Source organism: Manis pentadactyla, chromosome 13 (genome assembly GCF_030020395.1).
Source record: "Manis pentadactyla isolate mManPen7 chromosome 13, mManPen7.hap1, whole genome shotgun sequence".
Lineage (NCBI taxonomy): Eukaryota > Metazoa > Chordata > Mammalia > Pholidota > Manidae > Manis > Manis pentadactyla.
In genome coordinates, this window is record NC_080031.1 from 101733411 (window position 1) to 101751560 (window position 18150).

Consider the following 18150-nt stretch of genomic DNA (forward strand, 5'->3'; position numbering starts at 1 on the left):
TGTTGATTCAAAATCTTAATGGAGATACTATCAAATCCTACCTATTACATATTTAAAAATACAGTTTATGGCTAAGTAGGGTTTATTTTAGGGATGCAAGGATGTTTCAATGTAAGAAAATCTAATAATGTAAAACTGCATATTAAGAGATTAAAGATAAAAAGCCATATGTTCGTTTCAATAGAGGCATAATAAAGCTCTTGAGAACATCCAACACATCTTCAAATCTTTTAACAGACTAAGAATTGGAGGAAACAACCTTAACCTGATAAAGAGTGTCTATCAAAACCTTACAGAACTAACCAAAGCAATCTACAGATTGAATGCAATCCCTATTAAAATTCCAATGACTTTTTTTGGGGAAAAAATAGAAAAAATTCCATCTTCAAAATCATACGGATTATCAAAAGACCTCAATCTTAAAAAGAAAAAACATCTGAAAACAAAGAACAAACCACCTTCCATTTCCTTAATATTCCATTCTGCCTCCACCTCCGAGCATTTTCAGCATCTTCCTTAATCTAATCCTATCCTCTGGAATTCAGCTTCAACCATGTCCTGGAAAAGTCTTTCCTGACCCCGAGGTCTAAGCTAGATACACTTCCTATGTATTCCTCCATTGCCCAGTGTTTCCCACCATCATAGCAATTATCATACTCTATTAAAATACTCTGTTTACTTTCCTCTGTCCTCACCTATCCTACAAGAAGGGACTGTGCTCCTCAGGTTCACTGTTTCTATCTCCAGCATCCATCAGGCAGTGTCAGGCACTTGAAAGTCACCCAATTAAGTTTCTGATAATTCAGTAATTTAAGTACAGGTGTTGACGTTAAATGACAATCTGTCCAGCACAGCAGCACAGAAATCGAAAATGTATAATCTTAGAAGATAACGCAGCTAATGTTTTGAAATGGATCTTATTGTGTCTGGTTAAAATAGGAGGTTGAAGATGTTTTGAGCAAGAGTAGTGGCAGCCTTGAGCATTCAGTACTTTCCTAGCAGCTACTACCAAGGTCACATTCCTTATTACACATTTACACATTCTTATTAATTACTACCAAGGTCACATTCGTTTACACATTCTTATTAATTCTGAGAAAAAGACTCCTGACTTGAAAGAGCTACTTCCAAGGTGTCTCAGAACTGCACAATTCTTCAAAGCAATTTGAAAAGTCAGGATGCTAACAAGAAAAAAACCTTGCTTTTGTCTGAGAGGTGCAGAAATGACTTAGGCCTCTGAGCGTCGCTATTGACCACCTAAGGAGTAAAAACCTGCGAGACATCCAATCCGGCTGACGCAACTCAAAGGGCTGGGCATTTGGCCCGCAAGCTTCTGGGTTCCAAAGAAATTCAGTCCAGCAGCCCACCAGTTCCCTTGGGTCCCGTGAATTCTAGTCACCTCAGACCCTGAGTAATAAAGATTGGAATCCCGCAGTGAATGCTGCAATTTGCCTCTGAGAAAAGACGGCGGCAGAAGAGAAATGGCGGCTCTGCAAACAGTGCCACATAGCAGGAGACTGGTTCTGCTGTACCTTCTTTTGGTGACTCTGTGGAAAGCCAGAGCTGGGCAGATGCGCTATTCTGTGCCAGAAGAGATTGACAAAGGCGCCTTTGTGGGTAACATCGCCCAGGACTTGGGTCTGGAACCCGGGGAGCTGGCGGAGCGCGGAGTGCGCATCGTCTCCCGAGGTAGGACGCAGCTCTTTGCCCTGAACGCGCGGAGCGGCAGCTTGGTCACCGCGGGCAGGATAGACCGGGAGGAGCTCTGCGCTCAGAGCGCGCCGTGCCTGGTGAGCTTTAACATACTCCTGGAAGATAAATTGAATATTTATTCAGTAGAGGTGGAAATAACAGATATTAACGATAATGCCCCTCGCTTTGGAGTAGAGGAACTAGAGCTAAAAATCAGTGAAACGACTGCACCTGGATTCCGAATTCCTCTAAAAAGTGCGCATGATGCGGACATAGGAGAAAACGCCCTTCAGAAGTACGAGCTTAACCCAAATGACCACTTCTCCCTGGACGTGCGAAGCGGAGTTGACGGGAATAAGTATCCGGAGCTGGTGCTGGAGAGCCCACTGGACCGCGAGGAAGAGGCCGTTCACCACCTCCTTCTCATGGCGTTGGACGGGGGTGACCCGATCCGATCTGGCACCTCCCACATGCGCGTGGTGGTCCTGGATGCGAACGACAACGCGCCTGTTTTTACACAGCCTGAGTACCGTGTGAGTGTTCCAGAGAATGTGTCCGTGGGCACCCGCATTCTCACAGTGACTGCCACTGACACAGATGAGGGATACAATGCTCAAGTGGCATATTTTCAAGAGAAAAACCCTGGAGAAACCTCAGAGATGTTTGAGCTTAAGTCAACATCTGGAGATATAACAATCATAAAAAGTCTAGATTATGAGGACGCCAAACTCCATGAAATTGATATTGAGGCTCAAGATGGTCCAGGTCTTCTGAGCAGAACAAAGGTTATTGTGACAGTTCTGGACGTGAATGACAATGCCCCAGAATTTTACATGGCATCTGTTACTAGCTCAGTTCCTGAAGACTCTCCTCCAGGAACCGTAATTGCACTTTTCAATGTACATGACAGAGACTCTGGGCAGAATGCGTTTATCACATATTCACTCCCAGAAAAACTTCCTTTCAAATTAGAAAGGTCAGTGGACAATTACCACCGACTAGTTACAACCAGAAACCTTGACAGGGAACAGTTTTCCTCTTACAATGTCACCGTGACTGCTAAAGATGGAGGGAGCCCTTCTCTGTCCACTGATGCTCACATTTTGCTGCAGGTGGCAGACATCAACGACAACCCACCCACCTTCCCCCACATGTCCTACTCCACTTACATTCTGGAAAACAACCCCAGAGGCACCTCCATTATTTCCCTGATGGCCCATGACCCCGACAGCGATGACAATGCCCAGGTAACGTATTCCTTGACTGAAGATACCCTTCAGGGGGCACCCCTGTCCTCCTACATCTCTATCAACTCCAACACTGGCGTCGTGTATGCCCTGCGCTCCTTCGACTATGAGCAGATCAAAGAGCTGAAGCTACTGGTGACAGCCAGCGACAGTGGGGACCCACCACTCAGCAGCAACGTGTCCCTGAGCCTGTTTGTGCTGGACCAGAACGACAACGCCCCAGAGATCCTGTACCCCGCCCTCCCCACCGACGGGTCCACAGGCGTGGAGCTGGCACCCCGCTCCGCAGAGCCCGGCTACCTGGTGACCAAGGTGGTGGCGGTGGACAGAGACTCGGGCCAGAACGCCTGGCTGTCCTTCCGCCTGCTCAAGGCCAGCGAGCCAGGGCTCTTCGCGGTGGGGCTGCACACGGGCGAGGTGCGCACAGCGCGGGCCCTGCTGGACAGAGACGCGCTCAAGCAGAGCCTGGTGGTGGCGGTCCAGGACCACGGCCAGCCCCCTCTCTCGGCCACCGTCACGCTCACGGTGGCCGTGGCCGACAGCATCCCAGACGTCCTGGCCGACCTGGACAGCATGAAGGCCCCGGCCGACCCGGACGCCTCTGGCCTCACGCTGTACCTGGTGGTGGCGGTGGCCGCGGTGTCCTGCGTCTTCCTCGCCTTTGTCATCGTGCTGCTGGCCCTCAGGCTGAGGCGCTGGCACGCGTCGCGTCTGCTGCCGGCCGTGGGCGGCGGGCTGGTGGGCGTGGGGGCCTCGCCCTTTGTGGGCGTGGACGGGGTGCGTGCTTTCCTGCAGACCTATTCCCACGAGGTGTCCCTCACTGCGGACTCGCGGGAGAGTCACGTGATCTTCCCCCAGCCCAACTATGCGGACACGCTCGTCAGCCGCGAGAGCTGCGAGAGAAAGGATTTTCTATCAGCACCTCAGTCTTTACTTGAAGATAAAGGAGAAGAAACATTTTCTCAGGTAAACCCTTCACGATATACTTACAAAGTATTGCTAAAATAAATAATTTTACCTGTTTACTTAGCTGTCTCTGTTTAATGTAACTCCTTTGCATATTTCCTTGTGAATATATTCAGCTTTTAGGAAATGAGTCCTGGTGAGTTATTTATTGATAATTCTATTCGTTGAAACCCTGTGAGGGGTAAGAGGGGTTAGAATCATTCTGTCATGCATATAAATTAGAAGCTAGTAGGTGAAGATGATACTTAGGTTATCAAAAGAGCACTCCATTAGGAACTTGGGTAGCTGGTTTCTGATACTTTATTTCCCATCCCTGGGCAAATCATGTCATCTTATCTGGGCCAACAATTCTTTCTCTCCTAAAAATATGGAGGTTGACTTTTATGTTTACTCAAGTGCTTTGGGTGTCAAGGCTTTTATGTTTTATATTTGAGCTTGTTTTTGAACAACAAAATATTTCATTGGTTAGTTCCTTCTCACTCAGTATTTTTTTTCCTTCAGTTTGGTAGTGAGGTTCTTCGTTTTACTTTATTTGCATTATCTTCCCTACTTAAAAGGTGGAAATTTAGAAGTATATATGCTCCACTGTGTTTCAGAAGGTATGTCATGGTATCTCTGCTTAGTTAAAAATCCCATTCACCTCTGAAGTAGCTCTGTGTTCCTTGATGAAATGACTGAATTATCATTTGCTCTGTAATAAATGGGTAGTGGAATAATAAACACACTTCTCTTCAATGTTTTAATTTTTTCTCATATATGGAAACCATGTTGCCTTTTTATCTTTAAAAGTAACATATATCCTCAGGGGATTCAGAGGTCATATCAAATAATTGTCCCAAGGTCCTCCTTATCCATTTCTCTTCTCAAATTTCCTACTCACAGCAGCTGTTTAAAATGTTTCCAATCCTTCACTTAACCTCAATCCCTCACACCCTGTTTTTCTCCCCTTTCCTCTTCCCCTTAGATATTAGTATGGTAGTTATATATTCAATAATGGAGAACAAAGAATACACTAATGCTCTGTAACTGGGATCATTTTTAAATTTTGATTTGGAAATAATCATATACTAACAAGAGCCTTACATTCAATGGCATCTTTCAAAGCACTGTAATTATTGTATTTAAGGGCATCTGAGGGAAAGTTGATTTGAAATATGTAATCCATTGTGTTTATTACTATTATGTAATTCTCTATGAGATAAAATTGGAACTCACTGTGGAATAATACATCATAACATCCTTATTTGTAGGTAGATAAAAAAGTATGAACTGGGAAAAATTAAAGACAGAGTTTCTTTTAGGGTGTATATTAATTCTTCACAAGCATTAATGCTGTATGCATAAGTATATAATGCATCATGACTGAAATGACAAAATATGTCATATTTCTATTCTTTGCTTGGAGAAGGAAGCAATAGGAAGAGGGTTTTGGAATATAACACAGAAGTTTATCGCTGTTAGTTTCAGTTTGAGGTCTTTAAAAAACACCATCACACTCTAGATTTAGGCAAAGTGAACAACTTCCAATACCCTGACATTTTATTTCATTCTCATGTGTAGGAATGGCCGTGCTGTTCTCGCTCACATCTGGGTCTTTTCCCTGATGCACTCCTTTAATGTCTCTTGGGAAAGCCTTTGCTGACCTCCAAGGTCAGGATGGAGGCACTCCCATCGACCTTGGCTCTCCTATTATTATAGTTACCTCAATAAGCAATTCCTTGATTGCTTTTATATCTTTATAAACTCTATGAAGGAAGTGGCTGTCCATATCATCTCATTCACCTTAAACCCCAGATATTGTCTGACACCCAATTATGTATTTTTTAATGAATGGATTAAATGATAACTACTAAAACTAGGATGTCAAGCTATCGATAACAAACTTCGAGAAGTATAACCTATAAACAAAGCTGATATTTCTGTGTGGTTCTTTGAACATTCAAAATATTAAATCCAGCATGTATGAAGCAATATAAGTGGTGTTAAAGTTAGTGCATAGCTTCCCTATGAAATAACATGAAGTCACATCTTTTAACATATAACAATTCAATTATGTGAAATAAACACCAATCCCTCTACCTGTGTTGGAAAGGATTTCAGGTATTTGGAAACTTTAAAAATACTAACTTGTGTTTGTCTGAGAGGGTGCAGTAAAACGGTTAGGCCTCTGAGCGTCGCTGTTGACCACTCAAGGAGGAAAACGTAGCTGGAGAGCTAGTTCACCACTTCCTTCTTCCCAAAAAGCAAAGAACCGGCAAATCAGAATCAGAAGATCCAGGGCTGCTGTGAAACTCACCCTGTCAGCCAACCAGCTCTGTGACCTGTAAATTAGGCCCATGAAAGGCTTAGTTCTTTGAGAAAATAAGATTGGAATCCGTCGTGGGATATTGGAACTGAATTTAGAGAAAATAATTCACTAAAAAGGAAATGACCAATTATATGGGATTCAGTAACAGCAGAGGACTGGCCTTGCTGTGTGCTCTTCTGGGGACTTTGTGCACGACCGGATCCGGGAAGACCCGCTACTCAGTTCAGGAGGAGCTGGACAAAGGCTCCTTCGTGGGCAACATCGCCAAAGATCTGGGTTTGGAGCCGGGGAAGCTGGCGGAGCGCGGAGTGCGCATCGTCTCCCGAGGTAGGACGCAGCTCTTTGCCCTGAACGCGCGGAGCGGCAGCTTGGTCACCGCGGGCAGGATAGACCGGGAGGAGCTCTGCGCTCAGAATGCAAGGTGTCTAGTAAAATTTAACATCCTGGTTGAAGATGGATTGAAAATTTTTGAAATAGAAATAGAAATTAAAGACATTAATGATAATGCTCCTGATTTTCTAACAGAGAAATTGGAAATAAAAATTGGTGAACTAACAGCTCCTGGAACTCGGTTTCCACTTAAGACTGCATTTGACCCAGATGTGGGCATGAACTCCCTTCAGAACTACTACCTCAGCCCCAATGATTACTTCTCCCTGGCTGTGAAGAGTGTCTCTGATGGGGCAAAGTACCCAGAGCTGGTGCTGGAGGGGGCTCTCGACCGTGAGGAAAAGAAAGTTCACCAGCTTGTCCTCATTGCTTCTGATGGCGGTGACCCCGTCCACTCTGGCAACTTATGCATCCAAGTTACAGTTCTGGATGCAAATGACAACCCGCCAGTATTCACTCAGCCTGAGTATCGAGTAAGTGTTCAGGAGAACTTGCCTGTGGGCACCCGGCTACTCACAGTGAATGCCACTGACCCCGATGAGGGATTCAATGCTCAAGTGTCCTATACACTAGATAAAATGCCTGGGAAAATTGCTCAGGTTTTCAGTCTCAACTCAGTGACTGGAGACATATCAATATTAAAGAGCCTAGATTATGAGGATGCTATGTTCTATGAAATTAAAATTGAAGCACAAGATGGACCAGGTCTCCTTTCACGAGCTAAGATTCTAGTCACAGTTTTGGATGTGAATGACAATGCTCCAGAACTTACAATCACTTCTCTCACTGGGTCAGTCCCAGAAGAGGCTACTGCTGGAACAGAAATTGCCCTTATCAATGTGCATGACCGGGATTCTGGGCAAAATGGGCAAGTCACAGTTTATGTCCTGGGAAATATGCCATTTAATTTAAAAAAATCAATAGACCAGTATTACCGCTTAGTGACAGCTAGGTCTTTGGATCGTGAACAGGTGTCCGAATATAACATCACTCTGAGGGCCACAGATGGGGGAAGTCCCCCGCTGTCCACGGATACTCACATCACCCTGCAAGTGGCAGACATCAATGACAACCCACCTGCCTTCACTCATGCCTCCCACGCTGCTTCCATTCCTGAAAACAACCCAAGGGGAGCCTCCATTTTCTCTGTGTCTGCCCAGGACCCTGACAGCATCCAGAATGCCCACATCACTTACACACTGACTGAGGACACCATCCAGGGGTCCCCTCTCTCCAACTACGTCTCTATCAATTCTGAAACTGGAGTGCTGTATGCACTGTGCTCCTTCGACTATGAGCAGGTCAAAGAGCTGAAGCTATTGGTGACAGCCAGCGACAGTGGGGACCCACCACTCAGCAGCAACGTGTCCCTGAGCCTGTTTGTGCTGGACCAGAACGACAACGCCCCAGAGATCCTGTACCCCGCCCTCCCCACCGACGGGTCCACAGGCGTGGAGCTGGCACCCCGCTCCGCAGAGCCCGGCTACCTGGTGACCAAGGTGGTGGCGGTGGACAGAGACTCGGGCCAGAACGCCTGGCTGTCCTTCCGCCTGCTCAAGGCCAGCGAGCCAGGGCTCTTCGCGGTGGGGCTGCACACGGGCGAGGTGCGCACAGCGCGGGCCCTGCTGGACAGAGACGCGCTCAAGCAGAGCCTGGTGGTGGCGGTCCAGGACCACGGCCAGCCCCCTCTCTCGGCCACCGTCACGCTCACGGTGGCCGTGGCCGACAGCATCCCAGACGTCCTGGCCGACCTGGACAGCATGAAGGCCCCGGCCGACCCGGACGCCTCTGGCCTCACGCTGTACCTGGTGGTGGCGGTGGCCGCGGTGTCCTGCGTCTTCCTCGCCTTTGTCATCGTGCTGCTGGCCCTCAGGCTGAGGCGCTGGCACGCGTCGCGTCTGCTGCCGGCCGTGGGCGGCGGGCTGGTGGGCGTGGGGGCCTCGCCCTTTGTGGGCGTGGACGGGGTGCGGGCTTTCCTGCAGACCTATTCCCACGAGGTGTCCCTCACTGCAGACTCGCGGGAGAGTCACGTGATCTTCCCCCAGCCCAACTATGCGGACACGCTCGTCAGCCAGGAGAGCTGTGCGAAAAGCGAGCCTCTTCTGATATCTCAGGATTTACTTGAAACGAAAGGAGACCCCAACCTACGTCAGGTAAGTTAATTTCTTTGAGTATTATAAAGAATATTATGCCAGTGTGGTTATTATAAAGCTTTAATACACATTCATTTGATAACAAAGAAATGTGTTAGTTACTAGTCCTTTTGTTTAAATAATTCTCCTTCTGGACCTACACTGGGGCTGATCCTCCTGGACTGCTTATGTGTAAGAGGACCTAGGCAACCAGTTCTAGTCAAATACATTGTAAAGGGAAGCAATGTGTGCCTCTTTCTAGAGAAAGCTCTAGTTTCCACTGTGAGAATTTCCAGATCTCTAAGTTAGTCTTTGAAGTTGTGACTGCTCCTTTTACTGGGGTCCCTGAATAACTACAGTGAAGGAAGAGCCCTCTGGTTGACCCAACATTGATCTGTACACCTGTGATAAATAGGCCTTTTGCATTTTAAATCCCTGTTATTTGAAGTTTGTTTGTTAATTCAGCCTACTTAACCTATCCTGACTGATACAAATAAATAAAAATCATAAATACTAGGTATTTTGGGTTTCCATGAAATGATGCTAACCCCTTCCAAGCCGGATCACATTCTTTTCATCTCAATGACATAAAAAGTGTAGGGTGAAAATTGTTGGAGTTGGTCAAATGGTTTTACCTGGCCTATAGTCTGTATTAGGTACACCCTAAAGTGCATGTATGAGTGTGTGTGTGCATATTGATTTCAGCCTCTTGTCTGAAGGTGGGAAGCTCAATTGCCTCAACTGTTTTATGAATTTTGGAGTGGCATTTCTTGTTCTTTGAGAAGGATTTTAAAAATGTACAGAGGTATGTCTCAGCCTCTGTGGGAGATTTCCAGACCATCCACTTTAGCAATGGAACAGAAGTTCTCCAACTTTCTTGAGCCAGAAATTGTTTGCTCATTTGAAATTTATGAAATTGTTTTCACCCATGAAATCTCTTAAGAGAGCATCCAAAATTAAACCCAAATGCATTTCATTAGATCTCAAGCAAAGGAACAGACCTCTCCCTCCACATATTAGAAAGAGGTATATTCAATAGTGCCTGAACAAAATAACTGAAAGCAGAGAGGGGTGTTTTTCCCTCAAACGTGCAAGTACATCACAGGAAAAAGGGCACATAACCTTTGAAATATATTTTTTTAGGGAAAATATCTTTATAATACTAGTATCATTTTCCTTGTAAGGAGAAAAAAAAATGAAATGGCTAGTGCCAGAGGAACTTTAAGTGCTCAAAGAGAAATTTCTAAGAACCCCATATAAAACAGCCTGTGTATGTGTTGTGAAAATGCACAGAGAATACAAAAGCAGGACAATTTCCATCTGCTTGTATAGATAATGAAAGGTTTCAGACATTAAATTTTCACTAAAAATGATATTTTTAAAAGATGGGAAAGGATTCACTATGATATAAAGGGGGGAGGGTTTATAGTAAAAAAAAAAAACAAGTATAAAGACATGAAGTAGGGTAAGCAAGGGAAAGGATATCCTAGGAAAACAGTTTTGTCTGGAGTGTAAGATGAGTATGGATTAGCCCTGCAAAATAGTGGGATATTGGGTAGTGCATCTAATTTGGTAGTGCACTTGAAATAAAGATATTTGTTTTAGTTACTCAAGACCGGTTCAGGGATTACAGGGTATAAGTTCCAAATGGAGTGTCTAAGGACTCTGCTGTACTTAATGGGAAGATTATTTATGTTTTTAAAAGATGAGCAATACATTAAAATAAGTCTAAGTCCTTGACTCATTCTTTTTATTTTTTGCAAAGACTCTATCTTTGCATAGTATTAGTGAATTGATAAAGTATATATGGAGAGTTAAAATACTAAATAAGGGAAGTATGGATTTATAAAAATGCAAGGATTGTAGTCCACTAAAATGTGAATAAAAAGCCAGTAACTTATTTGGTTACATCAAAACTAGTTATGCCAATGTTTACAAATACAGAGAGATCATTGAAGATGTTCTTGACCCCGAAACTGAAAAAATGGCTTATAGGCCTTATGAAATTTTTAATGAAAAAAGACTGTAAAATAAAATAAAATGGAAGTGCTCATGAAATGATGGAAAACCAGAAATTCAAAGGGAATCTGAATATTTGGTCATTTCCAACAAATAAAAAGATCGGTACACAGATTCAAGAATTCACTTTAAACTTTGAAGATAGCTAGGCAATATGCACTTCTCCCAGACAACCTCCGGGCGCCGCTATTGACCAAAGGAAAGAAGGGTTCTCAACTCCACGGAATGTCAGGCAGAGCATTTTCCTGCTTTGTCCTGTGCAAGTCAGAACACTGATGCAACTCCTCTAGCACCCAACGAACAAGTCCTCCCTCAAAACACAAAAGTCCAGGCTGCCATCGCTGATTTTTTAAACATCCCAGAGACATCTTGAAAAGAAGCTTTCCAGAGAGTTAAAGAAATGCAAAGGTGCTCCAGAAAAACTGAAATGATGAAGAATCGGGTACTGTTTTTCTTCTTGCTGCCTTTGTTTTGTGGGGCCATCTCCCAGCAGATTCAGTACGCAATTCTGGAAGAGATGGCCAAGGGCTCATGGGTGGGGAACCTTGCCAAGGATCTGAGGCTCAGTGTCCAGGAGTTGCCAGCTCAAAAACTGCGAGTTAGTGCAGAGGATTTTTTCAGTGTGAGTGTAGAGAGTGGGGATTTATTAATGAGTGGTAGGATAGATGGAGAGAAAATTTGCGGGAGTAAATCCGAGTGTGCACTAGAATTTGAACTGGTGGCTGACAACCCAATGAATTTTTCACTTGATTGTTGCAATTCAAGATATAAATGACAATGCACCATATTTCACTGCTTAAAGCATTGACTTTGGAAATCTATGAGTCAGCCTTACTAGGGGTAAAATTCCCACTGGATTCTGCACAAGACCCAGATGTAGAAAGTAACTCACTGAAGATATACACTATCAACTCCAATGAACACTTCTCTCTGTCAATGAAGGAAAGTCCCGATGGAAGTAAATACCCAGAATTAATGCTGGTAAAACCTCTGGACAGGGAACGACAGAGCTTCCACCACTTAATCCTGACTGCCAAGGATGGCGGGGACCCTCCACTAAGCGGCACCACCCAGATCCGTATCCAGGTCACTGATGCCAGTGATAATGCTCCATTGTTCAGCCAAGGACACATACAGAGTTAGCCTGCAAGAAAATGTGCCCTGGGGAACCTCTGTGTTGCGGGTGATGGCCACTGAGTGGGACGAGGGCATTAATGCAGAGATCACCATGCCTTCCTCAATGCCCCAACAAGTACCAGCCTCCTCTTCAATCTCAATGCAAATACCGGCGACATCAAAACCAATGGCACACTGGACTTTGAAGAGACAAGTAGATATATGTTGGGTGTAAAAGCCAAAGATGGAGGGATGCACATGGCTCACTGTACTGTTTAGATTGAGATTGTTGATGAGAACGACAATGCCCCAGAGGTGAAATTCATTTCCTTTTCTAACCATATTCCAGAAGACTTAGACCTTGGAACTGTAATACCTCTCATTAAAGTGTGGGACCAGGATTCTGGGCAAAATGGTCTGGTGACATGCTATATTCAGGAAGACGTTCCCTTCAAATTAGAATCCAATTCTAAGAATTATTACAAGCTGGTGATTGACAATGACCTAGACCGTGAACAGATGGCAGAGTACAATGTCACCATCACAGCTACCGACAAGGGCAAGCCATCCCTCTCCTCCAGGGCAAGCGTCATCCTACACATTGGCAACGTCAAAGACAACGCGCCGGTTTTCCAGCAGGTCTCCTACGTGGTCCATGTGGCAGAGAACAACCCTCCCGGCGCCTCCATCGCGCAAGTCAGCGCCTCCGACCCCGACCTGGGGCCCAACGGCCACATCTCCTACTCCATCGTGGCCAGCGACCTGGAGCCGCGGGCGCTGCGGTCCTACGTGTCGGTGAGCGCGCAGAGCGGCGCGGTGTTCGCGCAGCGCGCCTTCGACCACGAGCAGCTGCGCGCCTTCGAGCTGACGCTGCAGGCCCGCGACCAGGGCTCGCCCGCGCTCGGCGCCAACGTGAGCCTGCGCGTGCTGGTGGGCGACCGCAACGACAACGCGCCGAGGGTGCTGTACCCGGCGCTGGGGCCCGACGGCTCGGCGCTCTTCGACACGGTGCCGCGCGCCGCGCAGCCCGGCTACCTGGTCACCAAGGTGGTGGCGGTGGACGCCGACTCGGGACACAACGCCTGGCTGTCCTACCACGTGCTGCAGGCCAGCGAGCCCGGACTCTTCAGCCTGGGGCTGCGCACGGGCGAGGTGCGCACGGCGCGCGCCTTGGGCGACAGGGACGCGGCCAGACAGCGCCTGCTGATCGCTGTGCGCGATGGGGGACAGCCTCCCCTCTCGGCCACCGCCACGCTGTACCTGGTCTTCGCAGACAGCCTCCAAGACGTGCTGCCGGATCTTAGCGACGGCCCCGCGCCCGCTGACCCCCAGGCTGAGCTGCAGTTTTACCTGGTGTTGGCCTTGGCCTTGATCTCGGTGCTCTTCCTCCTCGCGGTGATTCTGGCCATTGGCCTGCGCCTGCATCGCTGTTCAAGTCCCGGTGTCGGGGGATGCTTTCAGCCTAGTCTCAGTTCCAAGTCTGGATTGAAGGTTCGCTCCAACTATAACGAGGGGACTTTGCCTTATTCCTACAATCTGTGCGTTGTCTCACATTCAGCAAAGACCAAATTTAATTTTCCTAACCTGACACCAGAAATCGCTCCCCCTCACGATCTTCTATGTAATAATCCTTCTATGGATGTGTGTGCCAGTAATGAAGACCCCAAAATCGCATATTACCCCTCATTCCTCTCATGTGATTTTTTGCAAACCTACTTAAATTTCAAATGTTATGTTTTATTCTTAGGCATGCATAATTATTTTTGGTTGTTCATTATGTAGTGATGGTAGTGACAGAGGAGGTGCATTGGATGGGTAGACATTGATTCTTTGATTACTTAGTAGTCTTGGTAGTTATGTAATCACTACTTCTTAATCTTTACTGTTAGCATTTCTGTATAGTCAGCAAATCTTGCCAGAGCTTTTTCTTGGCTATCACAACCTTTATTAATAGCACTGCCCTTTCTTAGTTGATGTGTGGTACTACTTTTTTCAAGCTTTGCTCTTTATAAGTGTATTGATAGCTGTTTCTATGTTAATGTTCATCTTTGTCAAATATATTGTAGTTATTTATCTTTTTGCTGCAGTGTATATTTCTAATATAGTCTTCCAATAGTTAAGTCTGTTAACATTTCTCTGCCTTATCACATGTAGCAAAGAGTGTCAGATTTAACATTTGAATCACTAACTTTGAGTCAATCTTATTCCCACTTCATAATCTCATTCAAGAATCATTTTCTTAATCATTCTTAATTTATTTTTACATCTTACTTGTTACTGTTGTAAAAAAGGATGTAATGAACATTTAAAAAATAGAAAGCCTTTTCCATATTTCCTTCATTTCCTTTTCTTTTTTTTTTTAGTATAATTTCTGAGAAGGGAGTAAAATTTTTTCAAAATACCTCATTTTACTTTCCAGTCCCCAGCAATTTGTGAATACCTTTGAGGATTGTGAAAAACACCTCTAATATACTCTCCAAAATCTGAAGACTCTTAAACTCTGAATAGTTAGTGGACTTTTGTGTCTAGTTAAATTTTATGAGTAACTTCTAGTGCTAATTATTATGTGAGGAGTAATTAGAAAACTACTTACTTGCTGCTTTATCTCAAGGTTTCTCAGATTAGTAAATTAAGTATTCATGAATAAGAAAACTATGAAACATGCAATGATAACATATACAACTAAATGTTTAGTATATAACATATATACTAAAATATTTCCTTTTGCTGGTTAATTTCTAAAATCAAAGCTAATGTAAACTTATACATAATATTAAAATAATACCTTCTGGATGAGTCCCTATGTGAAAAAAGATTACTGAAATATTGTCTGCTCTTTACAGTGCTCAGTTTAACTCTTTTGCCTTCTTACCTTTATTATTTATGTTTAAGATCAAAATAATTTAACTATTGTTTTAGGCTTTGCAGTTGCATTAGTGACTCACTCATTAAACACTGGAAAACTATTTGAGTGTATACTCTATAAAAGATGCAGATCTAAAGTTTGAGGACACACTGTGAACATGAAAAGCACAGACATGCTTGTCGCCTAAGAATCTTCTGTATACAAAATTAAGGAGCAAGTTATCTTCCCAAATCTATTTTATTTGCCACACCCATTTGCACAGGGGTAAGACTAGCTCTCAAAGAGTACATATTTTCTTACAAGGGAATTAAAAAGTTGCCTTGATTATAAAGGGTCAATTCATATTAGGAAGCTTGTTTCTGCATAGGTTGGGTCTAGAACCCGGAACTCCTACTCCCTGAACACTTTTTGCCTACCTGTTCTTCCATTCTTCAAGTCCACCCTTGTTTGGTGGAGGGATTAATGTGTCCTTTACACCATAAACTGTACTGAAAGTTGCTATGAGGGTAAATAGTGCATAAATTTAAAGGAGGTAGAAAAAATGCTTAGAAAAAAAAAACATTTTATTTGAAAGAAAAGTATTTTATAAGGCTTACTGAACAGAAGCTTTGGGTAGTTCCTGGATTTTCAATGCAAATAAAAACAGAAGTTTGACTTATTCTTTTGGGAGAAAAAGGATATGGAAAAGAAGTATACACAAAGTGAGGCTTTACTAAGAATAGATTGCAGTAACAGTTTAGGACTCCGAGTGTCGCTGTTCACCAATCGGGGCGAAAAAGACTCCAGGAATTTAATCCGAACCATAAAATTTCTGCTTCACAAAGCGCTGACCCTGAGGCTTTATGAAAGCTTCAAACTGAACCCCGAAAGCGCCAACATCCAACGGTGAGTGCGCATTATCTAGGACCCCAAAGATCCTGGGGCTCCTCAAGGCCTCCACTGAGCGAACGCTGAAGCAACAGCTATTTCGCGGCGGTGCTGGAATGGCGGCTCCTCCTTATCGCCCAGACTGCAGCCGGTTAGTCGGGATCTGCGTTCTTCTAGGGGCCATATGGAAAATCCGGGCAGAACAGATTCGCTACTCGGTGCCTGAGGAGTTAGACAAAGGCTCCTTCGTGGGCAACATCGCCCAGGACTTGGGTTTGGAGCCCCGGGAGCTGGCGGAGCGCGGAGTGCGCATCGTCTCCAGAGGTAGGACGCAGCTCTTTGCCCTGAACGCGCGGAGCGGCAGCTTGGTCACCGCGGGCAGGATAGACCGGGAGGAGCTCTGTGACAGATCTCCAAACTGTGTAGTAAGCCTGGAGATTCTTCTAGAAGACAAAGTGAAGATTTTTGGAATAGAAGTGGAGATAATCGATGTTAATGATAATGCACCCAACTTTGGGACAGAGCAAAGGGAAATAAAAGTCACTGAAAATGAAATTCCTGGGACTAGATTTCCTCTTCCTGAGGCTTTTGATCCAGATGTAGGGGTAAACTCCCTGCAGGGTTACCAGCTCAGCTCAAATGTTCATTTCTCCCTGGACGTGCAAAGTGGAGCCGATGGGATTAAGTATCCGGAGCTGGTGCTGGAGCGCAGCCTGGACCGCGAGGAAGAGGCTGTTCACCACCTCGTTCTCACTGCTTTCGACGGAGGTGACCGGATTCACTCAGGCACTGCCAAGATTCATGTAACACTTGTGGATACCAACGACAATGCCCCCGTATTCACTCAGTCCGAGTACCATGTGAGTGTTCGGGAGAATGCTCCAGTGGGTTCCCGGCTGCTGACTGTAAAAGCCACTGATCCAGACGAAGGAGCCAATGGAGAAGTAACATATTCCTTTCGTAAAGTAAGAGATAAAATATCCCAGCTCTTCCGGTTGAATTCTCTGAATGGGGACATAACAATATTGGGAGATCTAGATTATGAGGACTCTGGATTCTATGATATAGATGTAGAAGCCCATGATGGACCTGGTCTCCGAGCCAGAAGTAAGGTACTGGTGACAGTTCTGGATGTAAATGACAATGCTCCAGAAGTCACTGTTACATCTCTTATCAGCTCTATCCAAGAAACTTCTTCCCCAGGCACAGTAATTGCACTTTTCAATGTGCATGACAGTGACTCAGGAGAGAATGGCCTTGTCACTTGTTCTATTCTTAATAATCTACCATTCACACTTGAAAAGACCTACGGAACTTATCATCGGTTGTTGACACAAAGAACTCTGGACAGGGAAGAAGTCTCAGAATATAATATCACGGTAACTGCCACTGACCATGGAACTCCACCATTGTCTACACAAACTCACATTGCATTTCAGGTGGCAGACATCAATGACAATCCACCTTCCTTCCCTCATGCTTCCTATTCCACTTACTTTCATGAAAACAACCCAAGGGGAGCTTCTGTTTTAACCATGACTGCTCAGGACCCTGACAGCATTGAGAATGCCAGAGTCACTTACTCTCTGGCTGAGGACATGGTCCAGGGGGCACCTCTCTCCTCTTATGTCTCCATCAACTCTAATACTGGAGTCCTGTATGCATTGCGTTCCTTCGACTATGAGCAGGTCAAAGAGCTGAAGCTATTGGTGACAGCCAGCGACAGTGGAGACCCTCCACTTAGCAGCAACGTGTCCCTGAGCCTGTTTGTGCTGGACCAGAACGACAACGCCCCAGAGATCCTGTACCCCGCCCTCCCCACCGACGGGTCCACAGGCGTGGAGCTGGCACCCCGCTCCGCAGAGCCCGGCTACCTGGTGACCAAGGTGGTGGCGGTGGACAGAGACTCGGGCCAGAACGCCTGGCTGTCCTTCCGCCTGCTCAAGGCCAGCGAGCCAGGGCTCTTCGCGGTGGGGCTGCACACGGGCGAGGTGCGCACAGCGCGGGCCCTGCTGGACAGAGACGCGCTCAAGCAGAGCCTGGTGGTGGCGGTCCAGGACCACGGCCAGCCCCCTCTCTCGGCCACCGTCACGCTCACGGTGGCCGTGGCCGACAGCATCCCAGACGTCCTGGCCGACCTGGACAGCATGAAGGCCCCGGCCGACCCGGACGCCTCTGGCCTCACGCTGTACCTGGTGGTGGCGGTGGCCGCGGTGTCCTGCGTCTTCCTCGCCTTTGTCATCGTGCTGCTGGCCCTCAGGCTGAGGCGCTGGCACGCGTCGCGTCTGCTGCCGGCCGTGGGCGGCGGGCTGGTGGGCGTGGGGGCCTCGCCCTTTGTGGGCGTGGACGGGGTGCGGGCTTTCCTGCAGACCTATTCCCACGAGGTGTCCCTCACTGCGGACTCGCGGGAGAGTCACGTGATCTTCCCCCAGCCCAACTATGCGGACACGCTCATCAGCCAGGAGAGCTGTGCGAAAAGCGAGCCTCTTCTGATATCTCAGGATTTACTTGAAACGAAAGGAGACCCCAATCTACTTCAGGTGAGTT

At 46.0% G+C, this 18150-nt stretch overlaps 2 protein-coding genes across 7 annotated transcripts in view; both read left to right on the forward strand.

Annotated features, from left to right (window-relative positions):
* LOC118917576 (protocadherin gamma-C4) overlaps nt 1-18150 on the forward strand; it is a 153041-nt gene that overhangs the window by 6274 nt on the left and 128617 nt on the right. For 2 of the 6 annotated variants that reach the window (XM_057490997.1, XM_057490992.1), the window contains exon 1: nt 13549-18143. The exons of 1 other annotated variant lie outside the window; for it this stretch is intronic. In XM_057490997.1, the coding sequence (XP_057346980.1) occupies nt 15720-18143 (2424 nt within the window). In that variant the 5' untranslated portion in view covers nt 13549-15719. Of the gene's footprint in view, nt 1-1265; nt 3906-6138; nt 8757-13548; nt 18144-18150 lie in introns of those variants that run through there. 3 more of the 6 variants (XM_036895663.2, XM_036895647.2, XM_036895636.2) reach the window with 3 other exon arrangements.
* LOC118917705 (protocadherin gamma-B1-like) lies at nt 8777-13590 on the forward strand. Its single transcript, XM_036895776.2, is given in 6 exon segments — nt 8777-11492; nt 11494-11551; nt 11553-11879; nt 11881-11980; nt 11983-13555; nt 13557-13590. Coding segments are annotated over 6 exon segments (2430 nt in total). The 5' UTR covers nt 8777-11154.